Source organism: Equus asinus, chromosome 11 (assembly GCF_041296235.1).
Source record: "Equus asinus isolate D_3611 breed Donkey chromosome 11, EquAss-T2T_v2, whole genome shotgun sequence".
Taxonomy (NCBI): Eukaryota; Metazoa; Chordata; class Mammalia; order Perissodactyla; family Equidae; genus Equus; species Equus asinus.
Window position 1 is genome coordinate 25,727,329 of NC_091800.1, and position 22,527 is coordinate 25,749,855.

At 36.2% G+C, this 22,527-nt stretch overlaps 1 protein-coding gene across 16 annotated transcripts in view; it reads left to right on the forward strand.

The window, feature by feature from the left end:
* The window catches only part of CAB39L (calcium binding protein 39 like), a 148,127-nt gene that overhangs the window by 60,758 nt on the left and 64,842 nt on the right, over nt 1-22,527 (forward strand). For all 16 annotated transcript variants that reach the window (XM_014838938.3, XM_014838939.3, XM_014838937.3 and 13 more), the window contains 2 exons: nt 13,000-13,140; nt 15,976-16,140. In XM_014838938.3, coding sequence (XP_014694424.1) covers nt 13,039-13,140; nt 15,976-16,140 — 267 coding nt within the window. In that variant the 5' untranslated portion in view covers nt 13,000-13,038. The remainder of the gene's footprint in view (nt 1-12,999; nt 13,141-15,975; nt 16,141-22,527) is intronic.

The following is a 22,527-nucleotide window of genomic DNA, read 5'->3' on the forward strand; positions in this document are numbered from 1 at the left end:
TTAAATCCTCTTTGAAAGTTTGGTAGAATTCTCCAGGGAGGTCGTCTGGTCCTGGGCTTTTATTTTTGGGGATGTTTTTGATTACTGTTTCAACCTCTTTTTGTGATTGGTGTATTCGGATTATCTATTTTTTCTAGATTCAGCTTTGGGAGGTTGTAAGAGTCTAAGAATTTATCCATTTCTCCTAGACTGTCCATTTTGTTGGCATATAGCTTTTTGTAGTATTCTCTTATAATTCTTTGTATTTCTGTGGTATCCATTGTAATTTCTCCTCTTTCATTTCTTATTTTATTTATCTGAGCTTTTTATCTTTGTAAGTCTGGCTAGGAATTTGTCAATTCTGTTTATCTTCTCAAAGAACCAGCTCTTTGTTTCTTTGATCCTTTCTACTGCCTTTTTTGTTTCAAGAGCATTTATTTCTGCTCTAGTTTTTATTATTTCTCTCCTTCTGCTGACTTTGTGCTTTGTTTGTTCTTTTTCTAATTCAGTTAGATGTAGTTTGAGATTGCTTATTTGGGATTTTTCTTGTTCATTAAGGTGAGCCTGTATTGCAATGAATTTCCCTCTTAATATGGCTTTTGCGGCATCCCATGTGAGTTGGTATGGTATGTTTTTAGTTTCATTTGTCTCCAGATATATTTTGATTTCTCCTTTAATTTCTTCAATAATCCATTGGTTTTTCAATAGCATATTGTTTAGTCTCCATATCTTTGTCCATTTCTCAGCTTTTTTCTTGTAATTAATTTCCAGCTTCATAGCATTGTGATCAGAAAAGATTCTTGTTATTATTTCAATCTTCTTAAATTTATTGAGGCTTGCCTTGTTTCCCATTGTATGGACTATCCTTGAGAATGTTCTGTGTGCACTTGAGAAGAATGTATATTCTCCTGTTTTTGGATAGAGTGTTCTATATATGTCTATTAAGTCCAACTGGTCTAGCTTTTCATTTAATTCCACTGTTTCCTTGTTGATTTTCTGTCTGGATGATCTGTCCATTGATGTGAGTGGAGTGTTGCGGTCCCCTACTATTATTGTGTTATTATTAATATCTCCTTTTAGGTTTGTTAATAGTTGCTTTGTGTACTTTGGTGCTCCAGTGTTGTGTGCATAGATATTTATAAGTGTTATGTCTTCTTGGTGGAGTATCCCTTTGATCATTATATACTGCCCCTCTTTGTCTCGCTTTACCTGTCTTATCTTGAAATCTACTTTGTCTGGTATAAGTCTTGTGACACCTGCTTTCTTTTGTTTGCCATTAGCTTTGAGTATTGTCTTACATCCCTTTACTCTGAGCCTGTGTTTGTTGTTGGAGCTGAGATGTGTTTCCTGGAGGTCACATATTGTTGCATCTTGTTCTTTGATCCATCTTGCCACTCTGTGTCTTTTTATTGGAGAATTCAATCCATTTACATTTAGGGTGATTATTGATATATGAGGGCCTAATGCTGCCCTTTTATCACTCGTTTCCCAGTTCTCCTGCATTTTCTTTGTTTCTCATCTCTTGTATTTCAGTCTACCAATTGAGCTATGTAATTTTTTATGTTGGGTTTCATAGTTTTCTCCTTATTTATTATTTGTGTCCCTGTTCTGCCTTTTTGTTTAGTGCTCGTCACCTTAAGGTTTGTATGGAAAATCTCATAGATAAGACAGTCCATTTTCTGATGGCCTCTTATTTGCCTAGACTAAACCAATTCAGTCCTCTTCCTCTTCTCCTCCTGGGTTGTTTTTGTCACATCTTATTCCATCTTGTGTTGTGAGTTTGTGGTTAAAATGACAGGATTATCTTTGTTTTTGGCATTTTCCTTCCCTTCATCTTTAATGTTATACTTGAGTATTTGCTAACCTGTTCTGATGTATAGCTACAATTTTCTTATTTTGTCTACCTATTTATTTCCTTACTCTGGGCTTTGTAACCCTTTTCTCCCTTTTTTTTCAGGTATGAGGGCCTTCTTGAGAATTTATTGTAGGTGGAATTCTTGTGGATGGAAACTCCTTTAACTTTTGTTTATCTGAGAAAGTTTTTGTTTCTCCATCATATCTGAAAGACATTTTTGCTGGTTACAGTATTCCTGGCTGAAAGTTTTTTTCCTCCAGTTTCTCCTAGCTTCTAAGAGTTCTGCTGAGAAATCCAGTGAAAGCCTGCTAGGGGTGCCTTTGAAGGTTATTTTCTTCTGCCTTGCTGCCCTTAGTATTTTTTCTTTGTCACTGACTTTTGTCAGTTTCACTACTATATGCCTTGCAGTAGGTCTTTTTACATTGACATATTTAGGAGATCTTGTAGCTTCTTTCATGTGGATTTCCATCCTTCCCCAGGTTTGGGAAGTTCTCCACTATTATTTCTTTGAACAAGGTTTCTGCTCCATTCTCCTTCTCTTCTCCCTCTGAAATACCTATAATTCTTATGTTGCATTTCCTGATTGAGTCAATATTTCTTGGAGACGTTCTTCATTTCTTTTTAATCTTAGTTCTCTCTCTTCCTCTATCTGGAGCATTTCAATATGTCTGTCCTCAATTATGCTGATTTGCTCCTTGATGATATCCCCTCGAGCATTCAGGGAATCCATATTTTGTTTTATCTCATCCATTGTGTCTTTCTTCTCCAATATTTCTGATTGGTTCTTCTTCATAGTTTCAGTCTTTTGTGAAGGAGCTCCTGAACTTGTTGAATTGTTTCTCTACATTCTCTCTTAACCCGTTGAGTTTTTTGATGACAGCTGACTTGAATTGTCTGTCAGTTAGATTACATATTTCTGTGTCTTTGGGATTGATTTCTGGGTACTTGTCATTTTTCTTCTATTCTGGAGATTTAATATAATTTTTGATACTGCTAGAGGGCGTGGCTCTGTTCTTTCATGTTGTAGTAGTATTTGGTTTCTGTTACCACCTATCACCACTGGGTGGGAGTCAAGAGCTGCATATTCTGAGCCCTCTGTGTTCCCTGGGGTCCCTGGTGCTAGAGTCCAGCACTGGACGAGTTTGGGGAGGGGCACTTTCGTCTGTGTGCTCTCCAGGGCTTACTGGCTCTGCCCTCACTATCTGCTCCCCTTGGGTGTTGGCTTGATGAAGTCATCTCCATGATAGCTTTCACCTCATCAGGGTGTTTCCCCCTAACCTGCAAGGGACCTTGGGGATCTTTGATGTTCCTGTGAAGGAATGCCCCTCCCCCTTCCTTTCCTCTCAGAGGGCATTCCCAATCCCTGGATCTCAGTCTTTTGGGGAGGGAGCAAAGCTTTCTCTTACTCTGTTCCACCTCCTCCCAGGGGGGCTCCAGCCTCTCCGACTCCAACATATGGCTGCATGGGTCTCTCAGATGTCTTTTGTATTGTGTAGATGTTCTCTATTGGAATGTGAATGTCTTTTTCGTTGTATTGTGGAGGGGAGAGTTCAATGGGAAAGCTCACTCTGCCACAATGCTGATGTCACTCCCCATACTCCTTTTCTTCATCTTCTCTTCTGCTTAGCAGAGAAAATCAAGGTCACAAAATAAAAATAGATAAATAATATAGTCTTTATCCAACATATGTAAGATATTATTCAGTTCATAAAGGTAATTGATTTATATATATTTGTTATGTGTTGTATATATTATATGTAATCTCCATTTATATATCCTATTCACAATAAAAATTAGATACATACAATATTTACACCATATATATGTGTATAATCTATATCCCCCCACACGTACATATATATATATATATATATATATAATTTAATTGTCTTGAATTCTATATTGTCTTATATTCATATTGTAATATTGCTTGGTATATGTTTATGCTTCTCTTTATTTTCAACATTTTTTGTGTTATTTTGTTTTAGTTGTGTCTCTTGCGGAGTTTATAGCTGAATTTTGTCACACATGCATGTGCATGCACACTACCCCAATCTGAGTCTTGACTTTTTAGCAGTAGAACTTTTAACACATTTGTATGTATCATAATTACTAATGTTTGCTCTTATTCCTTCCATATTGTTTTATATTCTATATTTACTCTTTGCTTATTTATTTCCTTTTTCTTTCCATTCCTGATTCTTGCTGATTAGGTGAAATAATATTTGTTCCTTCCCCCCCTTGTGGTAGTTGAAGGTTTTATCTCCTACTTCTGTTATTGTTCCTTGAACAAAGTCTATTAAAAGAATTTTATTTTTATCTTTTCAGGTTATTTGTTATTTTTTGTTACACTTTGTCTCTATCAAAATATTTTAGGAATACTTTTTTAATAATTGTATTAGGCTTCACAGACACATTGTCAGCCTTCATTTAGACTTAACTATAAATTTTATTGGTTTCTTTGCCCAACTCCCTACCTCTTTCAACTATTTTCTCATTTTCCTGTTTGTTCTCCCTCTTGTTCTTCCTCTACTCATTCTCCATCTCCGTCCTTAGATAATCTTACTTTGCCCTCACACATGCATAATAGTTTGACTGAGTATAGACTTCTAGATCAAATATCTTTTCCCCTAGGAACTATGTAACTAGTGTTTCACTGTTTTCTAACATTTGGTGTCAAGTTATAACTCCTGATACCTCTCTTAGATTCTGGTTCTTAGGTGCTAGCCAGGATGTCCCCCCTCTATGGAAAGGGATTTGTAGGATTCCCACAAAGGAAATGTGGAGGTTTTCTCTTTAGTCTTAGAATTCAGAAATTTTAGAATGTTCTTGGAGTGGACCTTTTTACATTTCTCCTGTATAACCATTAGTTTATGTAAATCTGAAGACATGTGCCTTTGTTTGGCTCAGGGAAATTTTCTTTATTTGTTGCTCTCGTTTTGTCAGTTATCTTTGTTTTTTCCTTTAAGAACACCTATTCAACCAATATTGGCTCTTCAGATCTATCCTGTATACTTCTCTGAATAGATTTTTCTTCGTTTTCGTTTGTGTTTTGCTTTCCATTTCAGATTTCCATGGCTTGGTCTTCAAATTGCTAATTTTTTTTTTCAATTCTGTACTGTTCTATCAGTCAGCTATTCTACTGCAGTTTTTATTTAGTCATGCATGCTTTTAGTTCTAAGAATGTTTTCTTATTCACTGTTTACTTCTTTTTCATAGCAGCCTGTTCTTATTTTATGGACTTGATAACATATCATATTTGGGAGGCAGACATGAAATAAATATATTTTTTTCTAGTTACATGTTTTAATGGCTTTCTTTCCACCTTCCCCCAGGGGTTTGCTCTGTTTGTTAATCTTTCTCTTTCTCTTCCATTTTCTCGATTTTCCTCAAATGCCTGCTGATTCTTAATTGTGATTTATATTTTTAAGCAAGGGACTATATTAATTAGCATTGGCTGTATGGCTTTCTTCAACTACCTAAAGAAATGGGCAAAGTATAGAAATATGAAATTTACAGAAAAATAAAGTTTAAAAGCCAGTAAGTCTATGAAAAAGTGCTCATTCTTGTTGGTAATTTAAGAAATACAAATTAAAATAATTAAGGGATAACCTTTTACAGCTGTCATATTGGCAAAAAATTTAAATTCTGACAGTTCCAGCTCTTGGGAAAGATCGAGCACAGCTGGGGCTCATACACAGCAGTGAGAGTATAAGACCTTGGGAAGGCAATGTGGCCATGTCTAGTAAAGATGAACATACCAGTTGTCCCCTTTGAATCCATTTTAGAGCAGTGTTTTTTAGACTTTAGTTTGTAACTCACTAGCATGTAGTGAAATTAGTTTAATGGATCAGCACTTTTAAAAATGATGGAGGGTAGGACAGAAAGAATGGAAAATATCCAGAGATCAGGTATTGTTTCATGGAACAATTATACAATCATTTATACATTCCTTTGTTCTGAGTCATGGTGTAAAATACATTTCTAACTATAAGTCACTATTTAAAAAGTTGAAACCAGTGCCCTAGAGAAATTCTGATACAAATGTACAGAAGTAGACATGCAAAAGAGTCGGTGTTACAATCATGTTTGTGATGATAAACAATTGAAAACAGTTAGAACTCAGGATTGGTAAATAAACTGTGGTATAGTCATACAATAGGATACCATACAGAAGGTAAGATGAATAAACTAGAGATTGATGTATCAAAATGGATAAATCTCATAAACATAGTGTTGAGGGAGGAAAGAAGGAGCTGATGGTGTGATACCATTTCTGTAAAGCTTTAAAGCATGCACAACAATATAACATTGTCTATAAATGATAGTAAAAGTATGAAAAATGTATAGAAAGGATAAATGATAAACAGGCCCAGGGTGAGCCAGAGGGGAATGGGATCAGGAAGATGTCCCGAGGGGGTTGGTTGCTTCAGTTGTTTCTTATTTTTGAATCTGGGCAGTAAACATACAGGAACTTATTACATTGTTCTCTATTTCTTCTATATACCCCAAATATTTTATTTAAATTAAATTAAAATATCTAGGGGGAAAAGTCCTGTTGAAGCATTTTGATTAGCATAACAGTGTCACAGTCCATTTGTGAGCCGTTTGCTATAGCCAGAGCAGTGGAAGGAACACCCTGGCCACACCTGGGCAATGTTCCCATCCTTTCGGAAGGGTGAGGTAGGCCGCAAAGCAGACAGGACTATCGCCAGAAGAAACAGACCAAATAGCTACCAGAGATTTTCTTTTTCTTCTTTGTTCATTTATTTTATGGGGTCATATTGGTTTATAACATTGTGTAATTTCAGGTGCACATTATTATATATCAGTTTCTGTGTAGACTACATCATACTCACCACGAATCGTCTAGTTTTTATCCTTTTCTTTTCTGATTCAGTTATTTCAACTTCTATTGTTATTATTTCCATCCTTCTTTTCTTGGAGATTTTTGGGATGGTTTCCTTTTTAACTAATTTTTTGAATTCTTATTTATTTTATTCCCATATGAATGGATTATAATTGTAGATTCTCACCCTCCCACATGTCCTGCCAACAATATCAAGGCTCCCTTTCAAGAATTGTTTCTGATTTTTAGCATTTATTTTGTTGAACTCTTGTAGGTTTGATTCCATCTCATCTCTTTGTAAAATTTTTAGTAAGCATACACAATCTCTGAACACATAAATATGTTGGCTAGAGATTTAATTATGAGGTTAGAGGCTTTCCTTTCAGAATTCTGTAGATTTTCTCCATGGTCTTATGACATCTGGTTTTATGAAAGTCCAAAGACAACTTGATTTTTATCCTTTGTTTTTGTTAAGTTCATTTTGTAGGAATGTGCTTTGAGAGAAGAATGTTTGTTTCTTTTAATAACCACAGGACACTGAATTTGGGATCTCATCATTAACCTCAACTGGAAAAATCCTTTAAATGACCAGATTTAGATCTTTTTCCTACTTAAGCTGTTATATATTTGATTGTGCTTCTGCTCCATTTTTTATTTCCTTTTGTTCTTGTTGGCTTCCTCCGTTTCCCCCCATTGTTGTAATACCTTTTTATGGGATACTTTATCTTCTCTGTAGCTCTATAATATATTTATATACACATATGTATATTGTATCTATGTACATGTATACATATATACACATACACACATAAACACACACACACACAGAGTATCTTTTCTCCATCATTTTAGTTTCTTTGACCTTTTCCGACATTCTGGCAAAACCCTTTGTGTGTCTGCGTCTCCCACTATATTGTGAGCCCTCTGAGGCTTGTTTTGCACTGCCTAGTTCTATGCCTGGCACATTATAGATGCTCAGTAAATAGTCTTTGAATGAATAAATATAGACTGACTAATTTTGTCCCTTTCAGTTGTCTTCAGTCACTTTTCTAGGGGGTCATTTCTGCTCCCTGCAGTTTTGGATTACCATGCTGCATTTGGGGCGTATCTCTATGTGTGTGTGTGTGTGTGTGTTTGATCTTTTACTTTGGCCAGCTTTCTTTTTGTCTAAGTCTTCCCCCTCCCCAATCTCCACCCCCCCCCCCCACCCCGATCAGGTCTGTTCTATCTCCTTCAGGGAATTAATTTCGGAAGCACCCTTTCCTGTCCAAGTCCACAGGGCGTTTCTCCCCTTTCTTGTGCTGCTTTTTTTTTCTTTTTTAAATAAAACCTACACTATTTGTTGTTTATTCTATTTACTCTCTTTTGAAAGTGGAAAAGTATGACAGGGTCAATGTCAGTGCATTGCCGTTTGTGTGCTACATGGCCTGCTGTCAGACGAATGCTAAAGAGCAGGTTGGTGTGCTGGGCCCCAGCAGTTTTCAGTGCCCAAGAGGCATTCATCTGTTGGGCTTAACGTGGCATCTTCTCCTGTCTCTGCTTCCTGCTTTGCTGGAACATAATATATGTCCTAAAAACTCTGAGAGGGCCTTTATGGAAAAATTATTATGACCACTTTATCCCCAGAAGGCACCATTTTCAGGATTCCTCCATTCCTTTTTGTCTCTACTGTAAGCACTTTTTCTTTGGCCATGTTGGATACTAGGAGTGAAAGACTCAGAATGGGTATGGACCAGTGACGAATAACCTAGAGTTCACTGTATATGGCCTATCTAATTTCAAAATATGATGCTCTTAATCTTTAAGAACCTCCCCTTACAGTATGGAGCTTCCTCAAAATTTTACAAATCCCATATGACCCAGCAATTTCACTTCTGGGTATTTATCTGAAGATAGTGAAAACACTGCTTTGAAAAGATATATACACCCCCATGTTCGTTGCAGCATTATTTACAATGCCAAGATATGGAAATAATCTAAGTGTCCATCAATGGGTGGATGAATAAAGAAGATGTGTTATATACACAATGGAATATTATTCAATCATAAAAAGAATGAAATCTTGCCATTTGCGATAACATGTATGGACCTTGAAGGCACTATGCTAAATGAAATAAGCCAGACAGAGAAAGACAAATACCATATGATCTCACTTATATGTGGAATCTAAGAAAAATAAATAAATAAGCTCATAGATAAGAGAACAAATTGGTGGTTGCCAGAGGTGGGGTGGTAGGGGGTGGATGAAATAAGTAGAAGGGAGTCAAAAGGTATAAACTTCCTGTTATAAAATAAATATGTCATGGGGATGTAAAAAAGAATAAATTGGTATTGACAAATAAGTATAATGTATCTGGGCTTTCCCAAAGCGTTTGGCAAAATTTTTCTTGATATCTTCATGAGTGAAATGGGACTATGAGTTAAATATGACTAGATGAATTGACAGTTATTTAGTTAAGTTAAAAAAAAAAAGTTCTGCACATAGAACAAATGACACCCAGACAAGGGTGATAAGTTTGACTTATAGTGGATCAGTTACCAACTCAGAACTAGATGGGAGCTTAAGTACCTGTGGTTGTTTAGCAGGTAGTGTGGAGTCCTATTTGGCTCATTTCTTAAATGACTGGTGGGGTAAATGATGTGATTGGAGTGGATGCGCATGAGTGACCAGAGAGTAGGAAGGTCAGCCCTGAGTTTGAGGGTGATGGAGGGAAGTATTGAGTCTGGGTGTGAAGTGGGGCTGGCTTGGTCTGAGGAGAACAGAGCAGGCAGGAGAAGTTCACCTAATTTGTAGGGGATCTGGGGGCTGGAACAGCATAGTGTGAGAATATGGTTTTTGATTTCCTTCAAAATATGGATCCCAGAATTGAAGAATAATGATCCTATGAAATTTTAAAACATTATTAAACTAATTTTATGTTATAGTTATTACAGTAAATAGGCACAGTTAAAATATGAAAATAATTCACAAAAAGGAATGCTGCTGGGGCCAGCCCGGTGGCACAGCAGTTAAGTTCACAAGTTCCACTTTGGCAGCCTGGGGTTTGCCAGTTCAGGTCCCGGGTGTGGACCCGCTTGGCAAGCTATTCTGTGGCAGGTATCCTACATATAAAATAGAGGAAGATGGGCACAGATGTTAGCTCAGGGCCCATCTTCCTCACCAAAAAGAGGAGGATTGATGGCAGATAATAGCTCAGGACTAGTCTTCCTCAAAAAAAAAGGAGCACTGTATTGAGGCATTATATATATTGTGTGTTATCTCCCTCTGTTATATAATTTTATTGCCTCTAAAATGTTTGCTTTCTCCACTTAATAATAATCTCCAAAGAGCAGGGATTGTGTTTTTCTTTTTCATAGTACTTAGCAAGGTGCTTGTGCTTAGTACTCTGTAAGTACTAAGTGAATGTTTGTTCAATGATTAAGTGAATGAATAAATGAACAAACTAATAGGCAAATGAAAAATTGGGAGGCAGTAAATCAGGAAATGCTGGCTAACAACCATGTTAACATGGAAGTCCTGAAAACATTTATAATTTCAGCAAAATTGGCATTAGAATTAGCTTGATACAGTAAGAACTGAGCAAAACAATAGGTAGTGGACAAAAATCATGTCATATCATATATATGATTCCATGTCATAATTCGTATTCTATTTTAATGTCAGGGAGTATTTAGGTGAAATTCCTACAGTGGACTATCTTTTCCTTAGTGAAGTAGAACTACATGGAGAAAGAGAACAATTACCCAAATACATTTAGCCTTTTTAAAAAAACTGTTTTAATGCTAAATATTCGAACATTGAGTAGTTAACATTCAAAGAATAAATTTATTTTTCAAGAAAGAAAAAAATGTATAAGTGACTAAGGAGCCAGAAGTGTCTAGGACACTTAAGACAAAATCATATCTCAATTACTGTGCCTTTCTGTTTAGTGAAGTAATTAATTAACTCTGTTGCAGAACTTTTTGTAATAATAGCACCTAAACATAGGGTACCTTACCTATACAAGGCCCTGTGCAAGGTGCTCTGCACATCTCTAGTCCTCAAAACAACCCTAAGAGGGAGATGTTATCATCCCCATTTACGGATAAGAGCACAGAGCCTTAGAGAAATCACATGCTGTGCCCAGGATCACCCGGGGAGAAAGCAACAGATTGCTCCTCTGCCTAATGACCCAGTGATTGTTTTGGCTCCCACCCCACCTCCACACTCTATAAACATTTAAATATACTCTACCTTTATTTATTTATGTTTAGGACTGATTATTAAAGAAGAACCTAGTGCATCTTTATGGTTTTATTCTTGAGTTTGATAAAGGGACGAGACACAGTGTTCTTCCAGTGCTCTCTTTTTTGCACCTGACACCACCCACTGAGAACTACAGTGTTATCTTCACACACTTCACCTTTGAATGCTCTGTCAGCATCAGTTTTAAAGGCTGACTGGTGTCCCTTAACATGCTTTTCAGACTTATCCGTGCCCTGAGAGTGGACATGTTCCCCTCACACCTAGTCTCCCCTCATTGGGGAGTTGAGCCATCCCTATTGAAAACAGCATCTCTACGGAAAACAGGAAATGTTTTTTGTCTTCTGTTTTATCATCAAAATTCACACCAACACTTTTGATTTCTTCTTCATAACATATATGTATCCCATTGGAATTCTTGATCACAGACAACAAATACTGAAGGAAGTTATTAGAAGGATACAAGGTAACTCACAGATCTGACAGGAATCCTAGGGAACCCTATTTGGGAAGTAGAATCTAGGGGGAAGAGGGATTTGGAACCATAGCCAAGGTTATGCCACAGCAACAGCTGGTTAGAATCCTGCTATCAACTGTGTATGTTTGTGTATACACATTTGTGTGTAAGATTCTTCATTGATTAATTGCATCATTGTTAATAAATAAAATATTGGGGAAAATGAAATTAACCCAAAAGCCCATCAATAGGATATTGGTAAAATAACTTTTATAATAATTTAATAAGAAATTACTGAACAATAATAATTATATAATGTATCTATATAATGGAATACTTTATTATTACTGTAAAAATATTGTAGTAGAACTAAACATACACTCATAGAATGATATTCAAGATACAAAGAGTGGGAAGAAGTTGCAAAATACTATGTTTAGTATTATTCTATTTTTGTCTTAAAATATGTTTACTTTTATTTACCTAGAAAAAATTGGGGAGGACTCTATACCAAATAGATAATAGTTGTCATCTCTGGGTAGTTGGTTAATGGGCTCCTTCGATGTATTACATCATATTTCTGTAATGTTTGAAATATTTTTGCTAATAAATGTAAAGTAAATGAATATACCTCTACTAACTGGAGCCTTCAGTTGTAAGGTTTTTTTCTCTAATGCTTGTATTTTTTGTATAAATAGGGCAATGACGGCCATATTTGGCTTTCTCTACTCTATGTAAATAGTGTTCTCAAAAACAAGAATCGATACTCCTTTTTCCCTCCCTCCTCATTCTCCACCCTGGTAGTCTTCATTTCATCAGTGAGTGTGGCTAGCTGAATATTTGAAGAGCAAGTAGAGAACAGATTCTAAATAATTTTACATTGCAATTTTGTGATTGCTGTGAAGTAGCATGCTTTTAAATATTGTTTTACCACAGTATGTGGGTCCTAATTCCGCTTTTATTTTACATGTTTTATTTTGTCTGTTATCATTATCATCATCACTCTCTTTAATCAAAATATCTAGTTTTAAATATCAGCTTATTTTCTAAAAGTACTCCTTTCCCCATTCTTGCTTAGTCTTTGAATTTCTATTGTAGGAAAGATTTTAAACTTTCAGTAAAAACTTTTAGGGGTTGGCCCTGTGGTCAAGTGGTTAAGTTCATGTGCTCTGCTTTGCTGGCTCTGGGTTCACGAGTTCAGATCCTGGGTGCAGACCTACACAATGCTCATCAAGCCATGCTGTGGCGGCATCCCACATAGAAGAACTAGAATGACCTGTGACTAGGATATACAACTGTGTACTGGGGCTTTGGGGAGAAAAAAGAAAAAAAAAGAGGAAGATTGGCAACAGATGTTAGCTCAGGGCCAATCTTCCTCACCAAAAGAAAAAGCATACTTAAAACCTTTTAGGTAAAGTTTTTTAAATAATCTTTCATAAAACATTTTATATGTATTTAAATTTGGCATAAAGTTTGTGAAACTTATTTTAGTTTGATTGATTTTAATGTTTCAGATTACTGAATTGAGGTTATTGAGAACATAAAGCATTTTGATGTAACAATTTAATCACGTTAAGAGGTAAATTCATGATTTTTGTTTGCTTGTTTGTTTTTAGCATTTCTTATTGGAAGAAGAGATTGCTGTAGATGAAAAAATGCCTTTGTTTAGTAAATCACACAAAAATCCAGCGGAAATTGTGAAAAATCTGAAAGACAACATGGTCATTTTGGAAAAGCAAGACAAAAAGACAGACAAGGTATGAGCTAAACCAATAGCATTATTATTAAAATAAATGTATTCCAAGACCAAAAACCAGCATAAAAGCTTAATGAAGAATCCTAGATATGATCTGTTATGCACACATAGAGTTTCTGTAAATACATTTGTATTAATTGCAGATTTTATGCAACTGATAATTGTTGATCCTGTTGTCTTGAACTCTTGGTTCACAATCTGGAGCCTCTGACCAACTTTGGATCCCTTTAGACTATGGAGCTTAAAAATCAAAGGGATTATACTGGTATATAATGTTATACTGACATGAAGGGTAAAAAGTTTTTATTTAAAGATCAACTGAGGGGCTGGCCCCGTGGCTGAGTGGTTAAGTTCGCACGCTCCGCTACAGGCGGCCCAGTGTTTCGTTGGTTTGAATCCTGGGCACGGACATGCTACTGCTCATCAAACCACGCTGAGGCAGTGTCCCACATGCCACAACTAGGAGGACCCACAAGAAAGAATATACAACTATGTACTGGGAGGCTTTGGGAAGAAAAGGGAAAAAAATAATAAAATCTTTAAAAAAAAAAAGATCAACTGATAGTTCTTACTTACTACAGGGCAACTTCATTTTAACATTATTTTAAGATCACACCAAGCAAGCCTTCCTCATAGGAAGGGCTTTTTAGTGTTTTAGTTATTCCTTCGAAGGGATGTTGAATCCTACATATTCTATTTCTCTCTAAACTGGCTAGTTTATGGCAAGATTCAAGATACCCATAAAATTAACATCCTTGAGTTCATAGTATCTTTCTGTCCCAGTGTATGATACAATCTTGTATTCTTGTAAGGATGTAGAAATATTTTGTTAACTCTAGTGTACTTTACAAAATTGAACCAAATAGTGGCCCAGGTAGAAATAAAAGTAAATCTAAACGACAAAAGAGAAAAATGGGGAAAAAAAACATAATGAGATACTCATTTTCCTTAGTAATCAGGAAAAGGCCAATTAAAATCACAGTAAATTCATATTACACATGTACTATCTTGGCAAAAAGGAAAAATGTCTGATAGTATTAAGTGTTGACAAGTATGGAAAGCAATAAGAACTTTCATCCACTGGGTGATAAAATATAAATTGGTGTTTGGAAACCAGTTTGGTGTATTACCTGAACTCAGAAGATATGCATATTCTAAAACCCTGCAGTTCCACCCCTGGGGATAAACTCTGGAGATGTTGTTGCATGTGTGCACCAGGATGCATGTACAAGAATGTTCACAGCATTGTTGTTCATAACAGTCCCTCAATGGAAACAACCCAAATGTCCATCAACAGTAGAACTGATAAAGAAGTTGTGGTCCAGCGATCAATGGAATTCAACAGAGCAATGAAAATTAGAGAACTGCTGCCTACATGCAGCAGCATGGACGAGTATAGTATTGAGTGAACGAGGCAAAGCATAAAAGGGTATGGCTACCATTCCAAATCAGCAGAACTAAGCTGTATTGTTTGGAGATGCAAGTATAGGTGAGAAAACTATAAATAAAAGTAAATAAATGATTGTCATCAAAGACTTAAAAATATTTACTTCTGGCCTAAAAAAGGGACATTCAGGTTTCTTCTGGGGTGCCAAAAATGTTGTTTCTTTTTTTTTAATTTTTTTTTGAGGAAGATTAGCCCTGAGCTAACATCTGCTGCCAATCCTCCTCTTTTTGCTGAGGAAGACTGGCCCTGAGCTAACATCCGTGCCCATCTTCCTCTACTTTATATGTGGGATGCCTACCACAGCATGGCTTGCCAAGCCGTGCCATGTCTGCACCCAGGATCTGAACCGGGGAACCCCAGGCTGCCAAAGCGGAGCATGCCCAGTTAACTGCTGTGCCACTGGGCTGGCCCCTGAAAATGTTGTTTCTTGACCTGTGTTATGGTCACACAGGTGTTTTCTTTATAATTATCTATATATGTTTAAAGTACTCTTCTGTGGCTATCTGTTACAATTTAAGAAACTTCCAATCTTTAATAAATTAAGGTTTGCTTCAGTCGGATCATAAAATGTATCTGGAAATTATTTTTTTAAGTACTGTCACACTACTACGAATTATTTTTATTTTGCCTTATGCTCCTTATTCCCTTCTTCAGTTATAGTGATTAGAGTACTTTACTTGAATGTAATAAAACCGTTACTTCTTTAAAGATATTCAGCAAATCAAATTGTTAACTAATTGGCCTGTTCTCCTTTCCTTACCTGTATTAATTTTTTAAAAAATTTTTATTGAGTGTAATTCACATATCATATAATCCATCATTTTAGAGTATAGAATTCGGTAGTTATTAATATACTCACAGGGTTGTGCAACAATGACCATTTCTTAAAGTTTCATAGACAGCAAAAAAAATAATGGTTATGTGTGAGGGGTAAGTGGATTGACAAAGTGTATGGGTTTTGACAACTTATGATTTTATACCTAGTCCAGTGAAAAATCAGAAGAATAGGGTTTTGTTGAAAAACCTTAACAAATGCTTTAAATAAAGACCAGTAGCTACTAAGTCTCCAAAATGGAGTCAGTTTAATTTTGAAGAGTAAAATTTATAATTACTTACTAGCAAAGTTGACTGTGTCTGAATATGGTTTAAAGGAAGATTGTTTCAGTTATGTTGACTAAGTAGAAATACGAGAGATCTTTTTCATATAAATAAATTTTAGTAACATTTTCCAAAATAAGAAAAAAGTAATCCCTACTAAATGTTTTGTTTGTTTGTAACTATACAGTGTTCTTTGATTATAATAAACAGGGCCCAAGAAATGGTTTTTGTTTGTTTATATCCTGAAAATTTTTATTACTCTTAACTATTAGCATTCTTTTTGGTCACTAGGCCTCAGAAGAAGTCTCAAAATCGCTGCAAGCAATGAAAGAAATTCTGTGTGGTACAAATGACAAGGAACCCCCAACTGAAGTTGTGGCTCAGCTGGCACAAGAGCTCTACAATAGTGGGCTGCTGGTGACACTGATAGCTGACCTACAGCTGATAGACTTCGAGGTAAACCGTCAAAGGAAGACATTTCTGCTTTGCAATTTTAATAGATGTTACTATAAATATTTGACTTTAATTTTTTATTACTATTTATTATTTAAAAACCCAGTTTTTTCTAAAACGTCTAAAATCACTTTAATCTTTTTTTAGAAAAGCAGAAAGGTGTACTGTAAGTTTTGTGCAGCTAGGTAGCAAAGTTAGTGACTAATAATAATAATAGATAATATTTGTTGAATGCTAACTACATGTTGTTCAGTGGCAAGTACTCAACTCATTTAATTCTTAAAACAACCTGCGTGGTTGGTACTATATTATTAACCCCGTTTCATGGATGAAGTTCAAAGATATTAAGTAATTTGCCCAAAGTCACTCAGTTACTAAGAGCCTAAGCTGGGATTCACACTCAGTGTCTCCCAAGGCTGTTGTTTTAATTAAAATATTACACCAATGATTTAAAAAGTTTGTTAAATACTAGTAATATAGGATATTTATCTCATTGTGAAAGCAATTATACTTAATTTACCTAAATCATAAATTAAGTAAATAAAACAAAATCCTAGAAACATAAGTGGTGAATATGTGTAGGCGTTTTATTATCTATGGTATATCTAACTTAGAGCAGTGATTTTTGAGTAAAAAGTGTATATATAAGGCAAGTTTGGGCAGTGGCTATTTCAGTGATGAAAGTCTTGGCTTTGATTTCTTTACTGTTTTGTTCCCACTATCAGGCTTTTGATACCATCAGGTCAGCGCTTGAGTCTCCATTAATTCTCTGAGATAGAGGGTGATGCAGATTTCTAAAGTGAATTGCTTTAGTTCTGTAACTAAGGAAATGAAAGGAAAATACAATGATTACAGTGATTAGACCAAGCTAAGGTCAGGGCTCTGGGGATCTGTCTAAATACTAGCCCACAGCTCTCTAGACATCTTAGATGGGGGAACATTTTTGGCTGACTTGAGCCGAGGAGGAAGAATGCAGAGCAAGACTCCTCTGGAGATGTGAAGCCAGGTTTGTTGGCTGGAAGCAGCAGTGAGTGAGGACTCCAAAGGGCCCAGACTTCAACTCATCCTTCCTTGGATACACCTGTCTTTTGCTTTCTTTCCTTCCCTTATTTATTTCTCTATCTGACATTTTCTGCCCAGTAATCTTTTTTCTTGCTTTTTCCTCCTGCCTGGCCTGCCTACTCTCCCTCCCCATTTTACTCCCCATTTTCCTTTTAAACTGGCCATATGTGGAATTAAAGCGTAGCTTTGTCGTTATGTTTATATACTTTTGTGTTTCTTTTACTTAGTTTAAAATGAGATACTATGAACGTTTGTAGAAGCTGTGCATAGTAGAAAAACACTTGACTTGGAATTAGAATTGTTTAGAGTCCATGCTCTACCATTCAGTGATCAGTAACATAACCTCTTTGAGACTAAATTTTCTCATCTAAAAAATAGAAGTAATATAAACTTTACAGCATTGTTTTAAATATTAAAGTAAATAAAATATATATACTTATGAAAGAATACTACATACATGTGCAAACTATATAGAAATGCAAGGTAGTATAGTTTCATTTCCTCTCCTTCTCAAACTAAAGTTAAATTTAAGCTGGTTTATTTTCGTATAACTCTTGACATTTGTTTGGTTTTTATTATTTTAGTTTGAGATTTAGTTAGCCAGTGACCATAAATGGGAAAACAACCCCTGCTCTTGGATTACAGCATTATATTTTTATACATCTTCTATTTTTTTGCACATTTCCCTGAACGCAGCAATGTATTAAGCTATTATCACCATTAATGAATATGTTAGTTTGAATTAGTTTATGAGATTAGCCCAATTTGCAGTTGGATGCTGGAAGGAATATGACCAAGGATAGTTATGTTTTGAAGAATGAGTTGGGGATAAGATGTTGTCAAGTGATCTGGAGAAGCCTTCAGGAGCCACAGAATAACATAGGTTCAAATTGCTCTCCAAGAATTAGGGAGATAAGAGTACACCAAAGAAAAACTCTGAGTACTTCACGACTTTGTTCAGCATTGTCTTAGATAACAAAAGTGGAACACTAAGAAACACTTAGGCAAGTTTCCCTTATTTTACATGGTATACTGAAAATAAATAAATTTAGAGAAGAAGTTTACTTAAAAGTTATTTTGAGATTGACATTCAATTGCCTAAAAATTGGCTTATATGTTACCAAATAGAGTAAACTTTTACTCTCTGGAATCCCTGGAGAAAAGAAATGTCTTTCTGAATATTTGAATTTTCCAGCTAAAGATTAACTCTTCAAATGCAAAGAGTTAAATAGATTACTTTTGTGGATTACATTCCTTGCCTCTTCTCCAAAATAATATACTAGCTATAATAATTTTTTACTGATGACTCAAAACTCTCATTTTGAAGATCTGTTACTGTGATAATAGCAGATAGTTCTTTTTTTTTTCAGGCTTATTGAGGTATAATTGACCAGACAGTTCTTGACTTTGTTCATTCAATTGATGTAACACAGTACCCAAAACATAGTTATCAATGAATGTGATATTCAGTAGATGAAGCTATCCTTCTCCTCAAGCACAAAGAAAATAAATACTATAAATACTTCTTGGTTGAATGAATGAATGAAAAATGGTTAAAATTTATGACAGTTCAGTTTTAAGCATTCTACCAACTACATACCTCCAGTATTTTCAGGAAGGAGGCAGCATTACCAGCATCATTAGCCTACTTGCAGAAATGTGTTATATATCTTTTTAGACTGAAGGCATAAATGATCAACCCCCAGGCAGCAACTTTCATTCTCAAGACTAAAGTATCCATATAAGCTAGTGACAGCTTAGTAAAATTCTTCCTGACTTCAGCACTCAGTCTAATCACGTAGAACCCCAGCCTCCTCATCTCCTGGTTCACAGGTAGCACTGGTACAGGCCCCCTCTGGACTGAGAGTATCTTGAGTACTAGGATTGTGTTTCCCACATCCAGTGCCATGTCCATTGGTTGGCTGGATGAATAAATGAATGTAGGAATGAGAATGAGAGATAGAAGCAGAGGTAAGGGAATTGGACCAAAGGAGGATGTCCTGAGGCACAGCAGTAAGCCACTTTTCTGAAAGAATTAGTAAATTGTGTAGAAAATAATTCAAGCAGAATGATAATAGCATTTCAGTAAGTGAATAGCCTCTCCTGGGGCTTCTTTGAAGAATTCAGTAGTCATTTGACTATAAAATTTTTGGTATGTTTTTATAATAAGAAAGAAAGACTATTACTTTCAGGATGGGCGGCAGCTTTTGCCAGATAACCTAAAAGGATGGAACATTCCTTACGGAGAAAAAAAGTGAACTTTTGTTTAGAAGACACCTAGATGGGCTTTTGTTAGTTGTGAAAGGTGAGGTCCTTAGGCAGTGTTTGGAAGGAAAAGACTGAAAGAAAAGAGCTTAGATTCCCTTTGTAGAATAAAGTAACAGAAATTTGAGGAATGTCTTCTCTTTGGCTAAGTTTGTGAGGAGTAGGAAATAGAAGAGAGTTAGGGGTAGGGTTTGGAGTGAGGGAGAGGGAAGGCTCCAGACCATGACAGAGGAAAGGCCTCGAGGAAAAAGATAATCAGGAATCCTGAGGAACCTTTAATAAGAGTGATAAGTAGAATTCAATTTAAGTTCTTTCTGCACTGTGCTATAGTTACCCTTTGTTACTCTTAAACCTTTGGTAAAAGAACTATGTACTAATAGCATATGTTGAGTGTAGGAGAAGTAGCTGTTTTCTTCACTTGGGATAAACAGAGTGTTGAGAAAATAACTAGTTGCAGTAGGCAAGACAGTGGACAGGCATTGAGAGGAGCTGAAAGCAGGAGTTTGAAATCCGGAGCTGACAGCAGTGATGGTGCCCCAAGGCGTTGGCTTAGAATGGGTAGCAGGGACTGACTCAGGAATCTGTGACAAACCCATTTCTCCTTCAGAAATCAAAAGGGAAGTGGTCCGTTGGGGTAAGGAAAGTATTGGAGGATCCTGCTAGTATGTGAATAAGGGCTAGTTAGGGGACAGACATTTGGGTCAAGATTGTTTAAAAAGAAAATCTCATTACTTTATAGCCATAAATTTTTATCTAATCCTTTAAGCCTTAAAATTGCTGACAGAAAAGAACCACTTCAGCATATTATTATAAGGTTAAAAAAAGAGAGAGTTACGGCTGAGATTGCAAGGCTTCTGATTTTGCGGGCTCAGGATCAAACTCAGAGCTGTGTTTTTTGAGGTTTGGCTGATATTCAAGACACAGCTTTAGATTCTTTGATGTTTTGAAACACGATGCGATAAGAGACCAAAGGATGAAAATTTAGTGCATGTAAGAGTTGATGCGTTCATTTTAAAGGCAGGTGTGCCTCGCAAAACTAGGGTGGTTGCCAAGTCAACTGCTCAGGCTGAATTAGAAAGTAGCTCAAAGGAGCAGAAAACTTTCTGTTGTTTTAATTTAATTTCTAATGATTATTTCTTGCTATGTTTAAAAATATCAGCAAAATAAGCACTCTAAGGTCAGCTTCTCAATAAGCCGTTTTGTGGTCCTAAGTTTTCAAAGATTTCTGTCCTCTAAGGATCCTTTTCTGTTCCTGGCCCTGGTTAAAGTGGTCCTTAACCTTTGGTTTTATTACTATAAAAACGAGGAATCATAAAGCCTTAAGATAGAAGCTTTAACTGTACATCATGCATATAACAATTTAAAATACTTACTTTGTGTGTAAGGCATTGATTCTATTTAGTCCTGATTCTGATTGGTTGTTTATGTATTTTGCACCTGTCATTAGGCAATTAAGTTAAAGAATGTACAATTTCAAGTGGGGAAATACTGTAGCATATTAAATAGAATTTTATGGTATTGTTACCCTATTGTCTCCTTAAAACTAATGAATATAAACTTTAGAAGCATTTATACCTATAAAGGTATATAATTTATACGTGATTAAAAATGGTATTTGGTCCTTAATCAGAAGCATAACCTGTTAATTGTTTGTATTCCCCCTATAAAAATTAAGACAATGACCATTTTAGTTTGACCTTACCATGCTTTTTAAGGAATGTAACCTGCCATAAGGATAAAGACTGCTTATGTCATGTATAATGTACAAAACATTTTGTCTGCCTACCTCCTCTGCTTTCTGGGGAATGCTCCCTCCTTCCCCACTTACTTGATTACAGTGGGAGCAACCATTTTGTGCAACATGATGCACTGCCCAACACACAGCTGACTGGCCCAGCAGTGGACATCTGACCGAAGCAGGACCAGACTGTTTCTGCAGGATTCTAGAGCTTAAAAGTTTTTGAGAGCAATTAATTCTGAGCTAGCCTGTGCTTGGGTTCTCTGAAGCTTTCTCAGTATCTGTAAATTAGTTTAGTTTGAATTTCAGTCCTCTGGGAAAGAGTCCTTGCTACTCCATACAGTGAATTCCCCCACCCCACCCCCCAACCCCGCCAGACTGCTCTGCCTATCCAGCTCTGCTACTGAAGTTCAGTACAAACATTTGCCCTACCCAGCCTCAACTCTCCCTGCTCCCACCCCCAAGCCAAAACACAGGAGCACAGTAGAGAACTCTATAACTTCAGTGGCTACAATTAACTTTCATTTTTTTAAATTAAGGTATAATTTACAAATAGTAACATTCTCCCTTTTTAGTGCACGGTTCTGTGATATAGAACAATTCCATCACCTCCCAAAATTCTCCCATGCCCCTTTGTAATCAGCTCCTTTTCCTGCCCCTAGCTTCTGGCAACCACTGATCTATCCTCTATTCCTGTATTTTTGCCTTTGCAAATGTGTAAATGGAATCACCCAGAATCTAGCCTTTTGAGTCTGGCTTCTTTCACTTAGTATAATGTGTTTGAGATTCATCCATGTTGTTGCCATGTATCAGGAGTTTGCTCCTTTTTATTGCTGAGTAGTATTCCATTGCATAGATGTACCACAGATCATTTATCCATTCCCCAGTTGAGGGATATTTGGGGAATTTCCAGTTTTTAGCAATTACAAATAAAACCTCTGTAACCATTTAAAGTTTGTGTGTGTGTGAATGTCAGTTTTTCATTTCACTTAGAAAACTCCTATAAATCCTAAGAGTAGGATTGTTGGATAGTGTTGGGTTTTTCGTTTGTTTTGGCTTTGGTTTTTTAATTTTAGCCATTCTAATAAGTGTTAGTGGTATCTTATTGTGGTTTTGGGGTTTTTTTTTTTTTTGAGGAAGTTTAGCCCTGAGCTAACTACTGCCAGTCCTCCTCTTTTTGCTGAGGAAGCCTGGCCCTGAGCTAACATCCATGCCCATCTTCCTCTACTTTATATGTGGGACACCTACCACAGCATGGCATGCCAAGTTGTGCCATGTCCGCACCCGGGATCCGAACTGGCAAACCGCGGGCTGCCAAGAAGCGG